Source organism: Ictalurus punctatus, chromosome 1, assembly GCF_001660625.3.
Source record: "Ictalurus punctatus breed USDA103 chromosome 1, Coco_2.0, whole genome shotgun sequence".
NCBI classification, from domain to species: Eukaryota; Metazoa; Chordata; class Actinopteri; order Siluriformes; family Ictaluridae; genus Ictalurus; species Ictalurus punctatus.
This window is the reverse complement of record NC_030416.2, coordinates 2,122,728-2,137,910: the sequence shown is the minus strand read 5'-3', so window position 1 is coordinate 2,137,910 and position 15,183 is coordinate 2,122,728. Positions and strand designations below refer to the sequence as shown.

The 15,183-nt window shown below is 43.5% G+C and overlaps 1 protein-coding gene across 11 annotated transcripts in view; it reads left to right on the top strand.

The window, feature by feature from the left end:
* Positions 1-15,183, top strand: part of obscnb (obscurin, cytoskeletal calmodulin and titin-interacting RhoGEF b) — a 58,308-nt gene that overhangs the window by 20,283 nt on the left and 22,842 nt on the right. For 6 of the 11 annotated variants that reach the window (XM_017466804.3, XM_017466790.3, XM_047159492.2 and 3 more), the window contains exons 19-42: positions 1,289-1,576; positions 1,669-1,944; positions 2,058-2,324; positions 2,620-2,889; positions 3,175-3,441; positions 4,161-4,427; positions 4,509-4,621; positions 4,741-4,894; positions 5,076-5,237; positions 5,327-5,431; positions 5,578-5,844; positions 6,002-6,271; positions 6,645-6,911; positions 7,294-7,560; positions 8,034-8,300; positions 8,531-8,800; positions 8,984-9,253; positions 9,358-9,624; positions 10,676-10,942; positions 11,036-11,302; positions 12,501-12,770; positions 13,283-13,552; positions 13,759-14,037; positions 14,467-14,733. In XM_017466804.3, the coding sequence (XP_017322293.1) occupies positions 1,289-1,576; positions 1,669-1,944; positions 2,058-2,324; positions 2,620-2,889; positions 3,175-3,441; positions 4,161-4,427; positions 4,509-4,621; positions 4,741-4,894; positions 5,076-5,237; positions 5,327-5,431; positions 5,578-5,844; positions 6,002-6,271; positions 6,645-6,911; positions 7,294-7,560; positions 8,034-8,300; positions 8,531-8,800; positions 8,984-9,253; positions 9,358-9,624; positions 10,676-10,942; positions 11,036-11,302; positions 12,501-12,770; positions 13,283-13,552; positions 13,759-14,037; positions 14,467-14,733 (5,934 nt within the window). The remainder of the gene's footprint in view (positions 1-1,288; positions 1,577-1,668; positions 1,945-2,057; positions 2,325-2,619; positions 2,890-3,174; positions 3,442-4,160; positions 4,428-4,508; positions 4,622-4,740; positions 4,895-5,075; positions 5,238-5,326; positions 5,432-5,577; positions 5,845-6,001; positions 6,272-6,644; positions 6,912-7,293; positions 7,561-8,033; positions 8,301-8,530; positions 8,801-8,983; positions 9,254-9,357; positions 9,625-10,675; positions 10,943-11,035; positions 11,303-12,500; positions 12,771-13,282; positions 13,553-13,758; positions 14,038-14,466; positions 14,734-15,183) is intronic. The other 5 variants (XM_017466774.3, XM_017466799.3, XM_017466810.3 and 2 more) reach the window with 5 other exon arrangements.

Below are 15,183 nucleotides of genomic sequence, written 5' to 3'. Positions count from 1 at the left end.
ACTAGCTTCTGGCAGTGTTCCAGAGGAATCTTCTCCCCTTCCTCATGAGCAATGGCCTCCAGTTCAGTAATATTCTTGGGTTTGCGTGCTGCAACCACCTTCTTCAAATCCCACCAGAGATTTTATATGGGTTTCAAGTCAGGTGATTGTGATGGCCCTGTAGAATCTTCCAGGACTTCTTCTGCAAACAAGCCTTGGTGGAATTTGAGGTACGCTTGGGATCGTTGTCCTGTTGGAAGGTCCAATGACGCCCAAGTTTCAGCTTCCTCACAGACAGCATGAGGTTTTCTCCTAGGATTTCCTGATACTTCAATGACTCCATCTGTCCTTCCACATGCTGCAGGTTTCCAGTGCCAGACGATGCAAAGCAGCCCCAGAGCATCACCGAGCCTCCACCATGCTCGACTGTGGACAGAGTGTTCTTTCTTCATTCTTCTTCCTCCAGACATACCGCTGATCCACAATGCTGAAAAGTTCCAGTTTTGTTTCATTGCTCCACAGAACAGAGTCGCAAAACTTCTGTGGATTATTTATATGATTTTGAGTCTGTTCTTGTGCTTTTGGGTCAGTAGCGGTGAACGTCTTGGAGTTCTGGCATGGAAACGTTCTGTGTTTAGTACACACCTTACAGTGCTCACTGAAACCTCAGTGTCTGTTACACCAAGTCTTGCTGCAGGTCTTTTGCAGTCACTCGAGGGTTTTTTACAACCTGCCTTCTCAGAAATCTGCTTGCAGCCATTGATGGCTTCCTTTTTCTGCCCCGTCCAGGCATTTCGTTAATTTTCTGCCCCTAGCCAGTTCAGGTATTTCATGTGTTCCAGCTCAAGCACAGCTGAAAGCCCTTGATTAGATGCATCAGGTTTGCTTGAGACAACACCTGTTTTGCATATTTGTTCTGTTGTGAGGGATTCTATTCAGGGGGGTGAATAAGTTTGAGACTGGAGGAGTCATTATAAGTTTCATTTTCAGTTGAATTTGGGGAAATCACTTGAAGCATTGGTTGTGTTGAACTATTTCTATTGCGCTTGTTTGATTTGTTCAACGCAAACAGCTGAAAGTCTGTACATTTTGACAGTAAACCTGATTTGCAATGGGGGTTGAATCTTTTGATTGCAACTGTATGGGGCAGCCTAGAATCGTATGTAAAAAAACAGCTACCTCTGCTGTCCTCCTTCAAAACCTTACAAGGTGCACCAATGGAGCAGACGTGCAAGCAGACGGGATTGTTTTGTTTTTATTTGGTCTGTTTGTCAAGGCATGTCTCTACAATTGTAATGATATGCAATAGTTGTCCCTTCAGAATCTCAAGCCACTTTCATCAACAAGGACACCTATCAGAAGGAGGTGAAAGTTTCTGCCTCTCAGAAAGCAACGCTGAGCTGTGAAGTGTCCGATTCTAAGACCGAGGTGAAATGGTATAAAGACGGCAAACAGCTGGTCTCCAGTAAGACCGTCCACGTGGAGACGAAGGGCAAAATCCGTCAACTGGTGTTGGACAGTGTGGAGAAGAAGGATGCAGGAGAGTACACCTGTGAAGTTGGAAGTGAGAAGCTGGCTTTTAAGATTCAGGTGGCAGGTATGTTCATTAGTCTTCAGCATTCTTAATGAATTTGCAGCAACTAGTGAATGATTATCCGTTACACATCCGCCTTATGTTTCTTTCTATAGACATCTCTGCTAAATTCCAAAAGAAACCCAGTATGAAGGAAACTATAGCTGTGCAAGAAACCGAGAACATTATCCTAACGACTGTGGTAACAGCAGAACATGCTAATGTTAGTTGGTTCAGGGACGGTGTACAGCTGAAGGAGGGTAATAAGTACGAAATGAAGAGAGAAGGTTCGTCTCATGTCCTCATCGTTAAGTCCTCTGAAGCAAAGGATACCGGCACTTACACGTGTCAGACAGCTGACGACAAGATGGAATTCCAAGTTCAGATCAAAGGTAAGAATCTGCTGCAGGTTTTTTTTTTTTTTTTTTTAAATATTTATTTATTTATTTTTATAAACGTCTCTGGGATTTCATTTCTGGCAATCGACTTTTGTATGTTTTTTCAGAGTCTCCACTGAAATTTGTGGTTGGCTTGGAGCCAGTATCTGTTGTCCTTGGCAGCACCATGACTTTGTCCTGCCAGCTAAACAGAGCTGCTGGAGATGTCCTCTGGAGACACAACGGCAAAGAAATGAAGCTTGGAGGCAGATACGTCATCCGTGCTGACGGTCCTCAACGTTTACTCACAGTGTCTTCTGTAGCCCATGAAGATGAAGGAGAGTACAGTTGCGAATGCAAAGATGACAAGACTACTGCTAAGGTCACCACTAAAGGTGAGCAAAGCCTCCAAAGCACTGCTGAATGCTCAATTCTGACTGGTCAGAAGACGAACAGTTTTCTACAGCAGCCGTTCTGACCGTAGTTATGAGGCAAATCACACGTTCATACTATTGATGCGCTCGTTCTAGGTTATTGAACACGTTGCGTTGTCTGGCCAATGCGCTGCGTAATCTGTGACTAATAATAAACAAATTGTATAATAACTTGGATCTTTACACTTGTAGTGTATCTATATTTATAGTTTAGATATGTACACTGAGACTACATTGTTTGTTTGTTCTGTTAAAGCTCCACGTCTGGTGAAGTTTGTGTCCAAGTTGAACAACGTGGTGGCAAACGAAGGCAAGGATGCGATCTTTAAATGTTGCGTCACTCCTGCGGACGTAAGCGTGAGATGGCTGTATAATAACGTGCCTGTCGTCTCTGGGCCCAAATTCACGATTGCTCACGGCGGCACCAGCCATTCGCTCACAATCACGGCGGTCACGTTAGAGGACGTGGGAGAAATCAGTGTGGATGCTGAAGGGAAAGTGTGTAAAGCGACTCTGCAAGTGCAAAGTAAGTGCAAGTCCAAATTTTATACGATTTATCAGTCTCCCCCTACCCCGTCGGTCGGTTTACCAGGTGGACGATTCCACGATTGGGGTGTCATTTGTGTGGCACTCGGATTACGTTTACAAATATCTATGTAAAGTAATGTAAACACCCGTAAGGTATCCTACGCAGCAACCTACTGTACTAAATGGCACCACAGTCGTGAATTCACCTGGAAGTTATTGTAATGACCCTGATGGTGATGTGGTGGTCCTACAGTGCTTGAGAACCTTGTGCCTATTTTTGCAGAGCTCCCTGTTATGTTCGTTAAGAAGCTTGAGAACAAAACGGTCCAAGAACAGGACACCGTGGAGCTTGAGGTGGAACTGAGTAGGCCGTCCACTGAGGTAAAGTGGATGAAGAACGGCATTGTGCTGCAGCCTGAAGGGAATCTGACGATTCAAGCTGATGGAGTTAAACAGACTCTGATCTTTAAGAGTGTAACCTGCGCTGACCGAGGCTTCTACTCTTGTGAGACGCTGGATGACAAGACTCAGGCCAAACTGACTGTAGAAAGTAAGCCGCCTTCTGGTCTCCGTGTGTGTGTGTGTGTGTGTGTGTGTGTGTGTGTGTGTGTGTGTGTGTGTGTGTGTGTGTATATATATATATATATATATATATATATATATATATATATATATATATATATATATATATATATATATATATCTCCATTTTATCTGTTGATTTGATCTTTTCTGCACTGAAGTCACTAAACACTCGTGATTTATTGAAAAAATACTCATGCGAATTGGGATGTAACTGAATACTGCTGTTCAGAATCAACATATGATGTTTTCTGAACAGATGCAAGTACAGATACAAATAGGGGATGGACTGTTTATTTAATTTTATACTTTTTTTAAGGCTTGCTGAAAAGGTTCACAGGGCATCTGGTTGCGATTAGAGGTGTGCATTGGGACTGGGTTTTTATGTTGAACAAGGAATTTCCGTTGTTCTTTCTTTAATCGTTAGTAACGGCCTGGTCAGGGCTACGACGCTTTAAATTTGACAGTTTTAAATTTTGGACATACAATCAACTAAATTCATTTACAAACAGTGTGGGTGGGAACTGGAATGATGTACCTGGAGATTGGGGAACATGGTTTCGGTTTCACTTTAATTCAGATTTAAATCCGAGTCCAGATACGGATATCGCAGGTAGGTGTTGCGCTCCTACCTGAAGAAAAGCCACAATGGTTTTCTAACGTTCCACTCCAATTGCGGCCCTTTAGTGAAGAAGATCCAGGTTGTTAAGGGCTTGAAAGAGATGAAAGTCCACGAACAGGAGACTGCGACAATGGAGGTGGAACTCAGCCAGCCTGATGTAGAAGCCTTCTGGACCAAAGATGGGCAAAAACTGAGAGCGAGTCCCAAAATCCTCATTACAGCTCTGGGTAATAAACATTCCTTGACCATGTCCCAGCTGAAGATGGAAGACAGTGGGATGATCTCTTTCCAGGCAGAAGGTGTCCACACCTCGGCAAAACTAATCATCACTGGTACGTCTGTTCTCATTAGATTAAAGTTTCTTTTTTTTTTTAAAAAGCGAGTATTTTAGAGCTGTATTTTATATTTTGCAGAACCTCCTGCAAAGATCCTCAGACCATTAGAAGATGTGACTACTCCGGAAAAGGAGAAAGCCACCTTTGAGTGTGACGTGTCCCGAGTGAATGCTGACGTGACGTGGTTTAAGGTATACAGATGTCATTCACTTCTTTCGTTGCAACCAGTTCTTCAAAATACCAAACTGAAAGAGTGATATCATACGTTATGTACACGCACAACGAACATGAAACCTCTTTTTCCTCTCAGAATGATGAGGAACTGAAACCAGGAAAGAGATACATGATGCATTCCCAAGGTCGGAAGCGTAGCCTCCTCATCCAGAAGTGTACTTATGAAGACCAAGGCGTGTACGTGTGCAAAACGACGGATGACAACACATCAGCCAAGCTGACCGTTCATGGTAGAGAAGAACAACTTTTTATTTGTTATTTAACATCTCACGTATGAGCTGTGAGAGTTTCATGTTATGAATCTGTTGTTTTTTGGGAGTTTTTTTCCCATGATTAGTATCACTTTCTATAAGCAGAAGCTTTGGCCTTAGTCATCAACCATTGGTGTTCTTATTTTTGGCTCTTCTGCAGCCCGTGACATTAAGATTATTAAGCAGCTGCATGATTTGGAAGTGACTGAGAAAGAGAGTGCGGCGTTTGTCTGTGAGGTGTCACATGACGAAGTGGAAGGTCAGTGGTTTAAAGATGACGTCAGACTCAAAGCCGGGGACAACATCAAGATGAGACAGGAAGGTGAGTTGGGTTTTGCGTTAACAATTCCGGATTCTGACAAGCCAAAAGGTGTTGATTAACACCCCTCCCGCCCCCCCATGTTTTTAAAGGGAGAACATATATTTTACTCTTCAAATCTGTGAAGCCTGAAGATGCTGCTGAAATCAAGTTCATGGCTGAGAAGGCTTCATCAGTCGCTAAGCTCACAGTCAAAGGTTGGTGGTTTAAAGTAAAGGTGGTGTATGTTGACGCGTGCATGCGTGTTGATGTTAATATAAAGTCAAATATAAACTCGTGGCCTAATTCTGTCGAGTTTAACGATCTCTCGTGAGGTCTTTTAAGAGCTTTAAAATGATTACAGAATTGCCTGTGAGATTCGTGAAGAAACTCCGAGACAAAATTGCCATGTACAAGCACCGAGGACATTTGGAGTGTCAGGTGTCTCGAGCCAGTGCCACGGTCACATGGTATAAGAACAAGGACAAGATCCGAGCCAGTCAGAAGCACGTGATCTCCAGCGAGGACGTGTATCGCAAGCTGACCATCACTGACGTGGACTCTGGGGATGAAGCCACCTACACGTGCGATGCTGTCGATGAAAAGACATCATGCAAGCTACTCGTGGAGGGTAATGATGATGGGAAATGTTTAACTAGGACTATTATTGCATATTATAGAGGTTGGAATTCTGATGACTAATATATTTCCTGCATCTTTGACATTTATCTAACGATTTTAACACATTTGGCCCTACAATCGTAATGTAATGTCCTAATGATTTCCAGAGCAGGCCATCAGCATCGTCAAGGAGCTCAGCGCAGTGGAAGTGACGGAACCGTTCGCGGCTCACTTCGAGGTTGAGGTCAGCGTGGAAACGGTCAAGCCGGTCAAGTGGGCCCTGAACGGAGAGAGTCTGAGCGAGAGCAGTGATATTGAGCTCGAGAAGGAAGGCACAATGCATCGCCTTACGTTTAAGAAGACCAAGGCTTCCATGTCAGGAACAGTGCAGTTCACAGCTGGGAAAAGCAAATCCACGGCTCAGCTCACCGTGAAAGGTTCGGCTGACGATAGCAAAAAAAAGCCCAACAAATTTTACCCTTAGACTAGTCATTTCTACAGTGAAAATGTGATTTGCGCCATTTTGTGTAGTAATACGTCTTTGACGCTATAGAATTGTTGAATTTAGCTTCAAACCAAATGTCATGTTTATCACGTAAGGATAAAACACTTCAGTGGGGTGCTGTTATAGGGAAATAATCAACGGCAGGGTGGCGTGACGCGGTTTGAACCGCATCTCCCGAAGTGCTTTATTCCTCGTAGATCACAGCAGTTAATCAACGCCGTTATCGTAGGTCTTCGATTATGTGGCGCGCCTGCGATACGATCAAAACGATAACCTGAAAGACAGATCTATAATTTCCTCCACAGAGCGCCCCATCGAGGTGGTCGAGCCCCTCAGAAACGTGACCGGCCAAGAAAAGGCTTCAGCCAAGCTGTCATGCAGGCTATCGGCTGTTCCTAAAGAAGTGTCTTGGTTTAAGGGTCAAACTGCTCTGGAGGAATCCAGCAAGTACATTATGAAACAAAATGGTGCTGAAGTGCAGCTGCTCATCCAGGCGCTGAGTCCAGATGATGCTGGAGAGTATCGCTGTCAGACTGGGACCTGTGAGACCAAAGCAACACTCACTGTTGAAGGTAAAGTAGGGCTGGCTTGAATAATATTAAATATTCAAGTATTCTTTAAGCTGATATTTGTTTCCTTCTTTCATACTCCTCCCCCAGTACCCTCCCCCCACCCCCCGTTTTACATTGTTGCATAGCTGAAATAGCTACAACTTTTACGCTCTATGCTTATTTTTAAGTTCACTGAAAGTACGCCGTTGTTAACGTATGTTTTTTAGATGAACATATATTAACCATAGTACGTTTGTACGGATTAGTATTTGAGAATGGAGCTCATCCAGAAACACCCAGTATTTGAAACCTGTAAAATGCTGCTCAGGCCAGGCCTACCTGCATTTGTTTTTGGAATGGGAAAAGGGAGCCTCGTAACACTTATGAACTGATCGGTCCACAGTGCGTGACGTTCGGATCACCAAGCGCTTGACGGATGTGGAGGTCGATGAAGGCGGGGATGCTGTGTTTTCCTGCGAGGTGAATTATGCTGACGAGGAAACCGAGTGGTTCCTCAACGACAAGCCGCTGTTCAGTAACGAGGTTAACGTCATCCAGCATGTGAATAAGACGCATACCATCACTCTCAAGAACCTGGCACCTCAAGATGGTGGGATGATCACCTTCAAGATTAGGGAAGAGAAGCAGACAGTCTGCCTGAATGTAAAAGGTATTATAGTTTGAGGAAAAATGTTTACAGTGCCTTGCATAAGTATTCAAACACACCCGCACATTGTGGTGTTGAAACCTGGAACAGAAATAGACTTAATTAGGAATAAATATTATGCGGAAAATAAATAGTTAGCAGAATTATTTCTAATTTTAAAAATCAACAACATTGAACGGCGTCTTGGAGATTCAACAAACACATGGAAAAGGGTTCTTTGTTGTGAAAAGACCAAAATGTAACAAAGTGCTACATTTGTTTGGAACCCATCTCCCCAAGAACTTTAAAGGATGGTGGTGGTAGTACCAGCATGTGGGGATGCTTTACTTCAGCAGAGACTGGGAAAACTGGTCAAGCTTGAAGGCAGGATGGATGGTGCTAAATGTGAATTATGAATACTTGCGCAAGGCACTGTCTCAAGACTCTTGTGGCTTGGAGAAATTCAGAACGCTTCATTCTGGTTTGTTGCACTGCAGAAAAGAAAGCCGTCTTCCTTAAGTTGTTAGACGACGTGATCGGAGAAGAAAAGGGCACTGTAACGCTGAAATGTGAAGCCTCAAAACACACAGTGTCCCCTGTTTGGCGGAAAGATGGTGCCGTCCTTTCTGCGGACAGCAAGCATGAGCTTTTGCATGACGGCAGAATCCTGGGTCTGACAATCCGGGACATCGCGCAGGCGGACGCCGGAGAGTACAGCTGTGATCTTGGTACAGATGTTACGAAATCAAAGGTCACCATTAGAGGTATGATGAAAGGAAAACTCGCATTATAGACAAATACTTCATCTGTTTACTATTTACCATGATACTATTGAAGCAATAACACATTAGAAGGAGCTCATTAATAAATAAATAAATAAAAACCCTGGAATTTGAGTACCTCCTGACCAATCAGAATCGAGAATTCAACAGCGTTTTGGTAGAAGGTATAGCACCATTTTAAACTTATCTCCTTTTTCTCCCGCATCGCACAGAAATCAGCATCGGCATCACAAAACGCTTGAAGTCAGTGGAGGCTAAAGCGGGTGAGACCTGCATGTTCGAGTGTATCCTCTCTCGAGAAAGCTCGGACACATGCTCATGGAGCCTGAAAGGCCAACATGTGACGAGCGGAGGGCGTTTCCAGATTAGCAGCAAAGGGCGCAAGCACACACTTAGCATCCGAGGAGTGACTGGGTCAGACTCGGGGGAGGTCGTTTTCACTCTCAAGGATTTGAACTCGAGAGCAACGTTGTCTGTGGAAGGTGAGACATTTGTCACTCGACCAAATGAAACACCAATCACACCTTAGAGGGCTTCCATATATGGAGTGTTTTGTCCATTTGAACGTAACCGTGGTATGTTTGCCATGCAGTGTGATTTATTTGCAAGCAACTTCATGAAATAGCTTCATTGTTGTGTTTGTTTTTTTCTTTTCTTTGCTTCAGGTGAAGTTCCTACCTTCTCTAAAGAGCTCCAGGGTGTTAGCGTTGCTCCTGGAGAAGATGCTATATTCCTCTGTGAGCTCTCTCTGGCCGGCTTGGATGTTGTTTGGTGGAAGAACGGAAAGACGATCCAGAAAAGCCTAAAGTATGAGATTATTCAGGAAAATAAGGTGGTGAAGCTGATTGTTCACAGTGTTACTGCCAAGGATTCTGGAGAATACGGCTGCGAGGTGACCGGTGGACCGACATCGAAAGCTCATCTGGAAATCAAAGGTGCTTCTTCGATCATCTTGATGATGTATTAATACTTTTTATAATTGCAGATTTCAGAACTAAATTCGTATTATTATTTAAATATTTTTTTTTTTTTTTTTTAGAGCCTGTAAACAAGTTCATCCGTGAGCTCAAAGATCTCACCGCGCATGAAAAAGGTGCCGTCAGTTTCGAATGTGAAACCGCACAACCGGCTTCCAAAGTCACCTGGCTGAAAGGCGTGAAGGAGATCAAGGCAGGGAGAAAGTATCAGATGACGCAGAAGGAAAGAATCCTCATTCTCACGGTGAAAGATTTGGAGGAGGCTGACGGTGATACGTACTCGTGCAGTGTAGACACCGCCAAGAGCACCGCCAAGCTGACTGTTCAAGGTAAGAGGCCGAGTAGTTTAGACAGGACCGGACGCTGACCGATGTGTGGCATACATGGTTTTTTACAGTTACAGTACATATAGCGCTTTTCTAGACACTCAAAGCGCTTTAAATAGCATCCACCTGGATGATACGACCGCAAACATAGTGCACCAAAATGCCCAATACACACCAGCGATTGGTGGAGAGGAGAGTGATGTAGCCAATTCAGAGATGGAGATTATTATGGGGAAGAGAAGGGTCAATGGGGGAATTTTGCCAGGACACTAGGGTTATACCCCTTCTCTTTACGATAAGTGTCCCAGGACCACAGACAGTCAGGACCTCTGTTAACGTCTCATCCAAAAGACAGTGCTGTTTTTACAGTATAGTGTCCCTGTCACTATTCTGGAGCATTAGACCCCACATAGACCACAGGGCCCCTTGCTGGCCTTACTAATACCACTTCCAGCAGCAACCCCAGGTGGTCTCCCATAAAGGTACTGACCAGACTCAACCCTGCTTACCTTCAGTGGGAAACCAGGCAAGAACTGCAAGGTGATAAGGCTCTTATAAATACTGTCAGTAACAAGTACAGGCAGTAAGGTTATGAGGTTATTTGTATATATTGGCTTGATTTTAATTTTCTAGCTGATTATTTTGCCTTGTTTGGAAGACAAAAATTTTTTTGGCTTATTTTAGGTTGAAGGCAATCTCATTGAGATAAAGATAAAACCTTGTGAACCCCTTGCTTTGTCCTTGGAGTTTGTCTTCCTTGCTAGTAGTGTGGTTTCGTGAGTTTTGTTGAGTAGATTCCGAACTGATGTTAGTTTAATAACAGTTTAATCAATTTTAATTTCAGTACGACACAGGTTTTTATTCAATCCTGTCTTGACGCCTGAGTGCACCAAACATCAAGAGATTGTTGCTCTATCACACTCATGGAATCGATCACTTACCTAAGCATGGGATATAAATGTAGACCCGATTTTTAGCCCAAAAAAAAAAAAAAACCCCAAAAAATGCATCTCCTTACTTGCCAATTCTCTTCCTCTGTTATCCAAATCATCAGTTCTTCCAGCCATTTTCACTCAGGAGTTGAAGGACCAGAAGGCTATGGAGAAGGGAAGTGTCACCTGGTGCTGCGAGCTGTCTAAACCAGGTATACCGGTTCAGTGGCGCAAAGGGGAAGTAGACCTTTGTTCTTGCACCAAGTATGAATGCCGGCAAGACGGCCACCTCATCCAGTTGATCATCCACGACCTTGACCCTGAAGACTCTGGAGTCTACACCTGCGATAGTGGAGATCAGAAAACGACAGCACACCTAGAAGTAAAGGGTAGGATTTTGGCAAATCTGGATTGCTTATGAAGGATGCCACAGCAGGTTTTTTCATTTTCCTCCCATTGAACTTCACCTCTTCACTTTGCAGCACTACCCATTCTGTTTAAAACCCCTCTGAAAAAGCTGGAAGCCGAAGCCGGGGAAACGGTCGTATTCCGGTGTGAACTTACCAAACCGGGAGCACCTGTAGTGTGGAGCAAAGATCAAAAGATTCTACAGTCGAGCAACAAACACGAGTTAAGGCAGGATGGAGCTGTAGTCGAGCTAGTCATCTACAAGCTACAGGAAGCAGACTCGGGAGAGTATTCCTGTGATTCAGGGTATGAAATGACATCTGCCCAACTCACGGTAAAGGGTAGGAACCTATATTCTACCTTCTTAACTGGCAGCAGCGGCCTTAAGCGCTCTACCTCCATCCCATGCCACTTCCTGCATGGTTCGACTCACAATTTCCACATCATTCCTTGCTAAAATATCCTTACAAAGACGCTACTTTCCATCTTCCCCACAGTTCCTTTCTTTTCCTTTCGTGCATGGGACACTCTTCTCACATTTTGTACTACTAATTTCACCAGCTGTCACCAAATCTGTGGCTGCACGCTTCTTTGTTTTTTTTTTTTTTTTTTGGTGTGAATGTAAAAGACGCGACATGTGTTACATGCACAGGAATTTAATACAGCTGCTAAACCCCCATTTTAATGCTCTACATTGTTAAATAAACTACAATTGCTAGTACACTTTATACTGCAATATTTCAAATAATTCTTTCCTTTGGAACTGTTGATGTTTTGAGTTCATTAGACATAGGTTTTCCAGCCTTTTAAAACACACACCTATAGTCTATACATATGTATACGGCCGAAAGTTTTTGGACACCTGACCATCATACCCATGTGATTGCTGAACATCCCCATTCCAGATTTAGTCCGCCTTTGCTGTTTTAATAAGCTCCAATCTTCTGGGAAGGCTTTCTACTTGATTTTGGGGCGTGGCTCTGGGGATTTGCTACAAATTTCATTCAACTACAAGAGCGTTAGTGAGGTCAGGTGAGGAGGCCTGGGGTGCAGTTCATCCCAAAGGTGTTCAGTGTAGTGTGTCGCTGCAGGACACTCGAATTCTTCCAGTCTAACCTTGGGAAACCATGTCTTCATGGAGCTCGTGCACAGGGGCATTGTCATGCTGGAACAGGTTTGGGCCTCTTGGTTCCAATGAAGGGAAATTGTAATCCTACGGCATACAAAGACATTCTAGACAATTGTGTGCGTCCATCTTTGTCACAACATTCGGGGGAAAAACCACATATTATGGGTGTAATGGTCAGGGGTCCACTTATGTTTGGACATATAGTGGACTAAAGCATTTCCTGTCAATAACATGGACAGAGAAGGCAAGCGTCAAAAAGACATGTACCTTCTTTTGAATGGTGGTGCAGTGAGTAATGGGTATGCCAGCTTGATGACTAGGGAGATATTCAAGTTTTTTAAATGGCCACCCTTATTCCAACTACACCATTGTATCCCTTGTAACCCCATTGGACGATGTTTATTAAACAGAACCCGACATTACTGTCGACACCGAGCTGAAGAGCTGCATCGTTAACAAAGGAGACGATGTGTCCTTTGAGTGTTTCGTATCTCACGACGGCGCCCAGAACGTGAAGTGGGAACTTCAGGGCGTTCCTCTCCAGAGCAACGAGATGAACGTAATCCAAGCGGAAGGCAAGAGGCACTCGCTCACTCTAAGGAGCGTGACCGAGAAAGACTCGGGAACCGTGTCCTTCCATGTGGGGAGCCACACTTCGTTCGCTTGTCTCACGGTTAAAGGTAAACTCAAGAGTCTCTGAAGACTCCACCATCTGCAAGGCTTTGCGTTTCTCCTTTCTGACCATTTAACTCCCTCAACCTCCTTTTGAATAACATCGCTTTCGAATTGCTGTACTCGAGGCACGTTTTAGAGACTGCATTAATAATGAATTATCAGTGAATTGTTCTTGTGAATTTGTTTGACTTGATTCATCACTTGTTTGACATGTTCTTAACGAGGTTCTTCACATTGTACAGAATCCGAACACACGACAGAGATGACTGAAAACAGTTAGCCACCTATTGTTAGCTAGCCATCAAAAGCACAACCTCTTTTTGTATGAATGACATGAATTACTGTGTATTCCTATTCCCGTTACACCATGTTCTACTGACTGAATGTGTATTTGTAACTAACAATAAAAATAAAAAATCTAGCCCAGTGCTGTCCAAGTATCTTTTCATGTCATGTTCTAGTTTTGTCTTTTGTCAAATACATTTTTAACAACTTATTTCATACTATGTGCTTCTAGCTGTCCCTGTGCTGAAGTTTACAAAAGACTTGACGAACCAGGAAGCCACAGAAGGAGATAAAGCTACGTTATCCTGTGAAACGTCAACCCCCGACGCCCTTGTGACCTGGAAGAAGGACCGAAAAGTCATTTCTGATGGAGACAAGTATTCCATTCAGAAGAACGGTACAATCCAGACTCTGGTGATCTGCAAGCTAACGGTTGGCGATGCTGGAGAATACGTGTGTGAAGTCGGAGAGAAACAAAGCAAAGCCACTTTGAGTGTCAAAGGTGATCAGTTTTAGTGTTTGCATTGTTCTGCTCGTGTTCTCTCAAGCCAGTTATGATCAGTTACGATGCAGATATCAATATCTTATAATTCCCAAACTATAAAATGGCCTTCGATGGACTTTCATTAACTTTTTAAATATATGGTCAATAGTCGCATTTTCCTTAGAAAGAGTTAGCTTTTTTTTTTTGCGCTTCTCTTTATCTAGAACGTGTACGAATTACAAGGAAACTTAAGGACGTAACTGTGACGACCGGCGAGGATGCTGCGTTCCATTGCGAGGTGTCCGAGACAGGAGTAACTAATGCCGAATGGTGGCTAGGCTTCAATCACCTGCAAAACAATGACTTGAATCAGATCAGCAGCCGAGGGAGGGAACACAGCCTAGTGTTAAAAATGGTCACGCCTGATGATTCGGGTGACGTGGCCTTTGTGGTTGGCTGTGAGAGGACTGTTGCTTCCTTGGTGGTGAAGGAGAAACCCAAAGGTAAAGGGTTAGTTCTCTGCAAGTGCTTGTGAGTCATCGGTACTTCTTCAATAGCTAGCGATGCTGTGGTGTGTGGCTCTCGTGTATGATTTGGGTGCATGTGTGCACAACAGCGCCATGTTATATTGTCATGTATTATACAGTATGAACACAGCAATGAGCGTTCATCTTAACACTAACATACATAGTTGTCCTGTCCAGGTCCTCCAAAAAGGCAGGATTCTTGTACTTTAGGAGGCAAGCAGATTAGTATGAACGCATCATGTTGGCTCGTTCACTTTTGCTTTTTAGACGGTTAAAAGAAGTTTGCTTTTTATGGCTTGTTTGCTTATCGTCAGTCGAAGATCTGTAATTGATCACAACTCTTATGAAACGCTACAGCATCCCGTCCAAATACAAATGTACTGTTCTTCCTCTCACCCTTGTCAGAAACCCCGGCCTTCTTCCGCAAGGAGTTGGCGAACGTAGACGCTGTCGAAGGTGACACGGTTACTCTCCGCTGTGAACTTTCTAAGCCCGGCGTCAACGTAGAGTGGCGTAAAGGCGGAGTAGTCCTGCAACCCAATAAGAAGTTTCAGCTGAAACAAGAGGCATGCGTACAAGAGCTTCACATACACGACCTGAAACCGGAGGACAGTGGCTATTACACTTGTGACGCAGGAAATCAGTTAACGACGGCTTCGGTTTCAGTGCAAGGTAATGAATGCTATTGTTCACTTCAGCGTTAAAAAAAAAAAAAAAAGTTACGACTTGTAGCGGGTTGGATTAAAGTCATAGCACTTTAGGAATTAAGAGTTAATCCTTTCATGCGTGCCATGCACAATTTGGATCGTCAGTTTTGTGCCAGGATCCAATGAATACCCTTTCAGTTAAAGATTAAATAAATAAATAAAGATATTTAGAAAACATCCTAATTCATATGATGTGCAACTTTAAGTGAGGTGGAACAAACTGGAATATGTTTTTAAATAATTTATGCATTAAAAGGTTAAGGAAACGTTTTCCAGACATTCATGTCAATTCTATCTTTTAAAAAAACCAAACGGACGCCATGACGGCTTGTGTATACGGTCTGTTCTTATTCCTAGAGAAATCAAGGTTGATGTCTGGTTTCTATCTAATCTGATGTCTCTTGTTTCCTGTTAA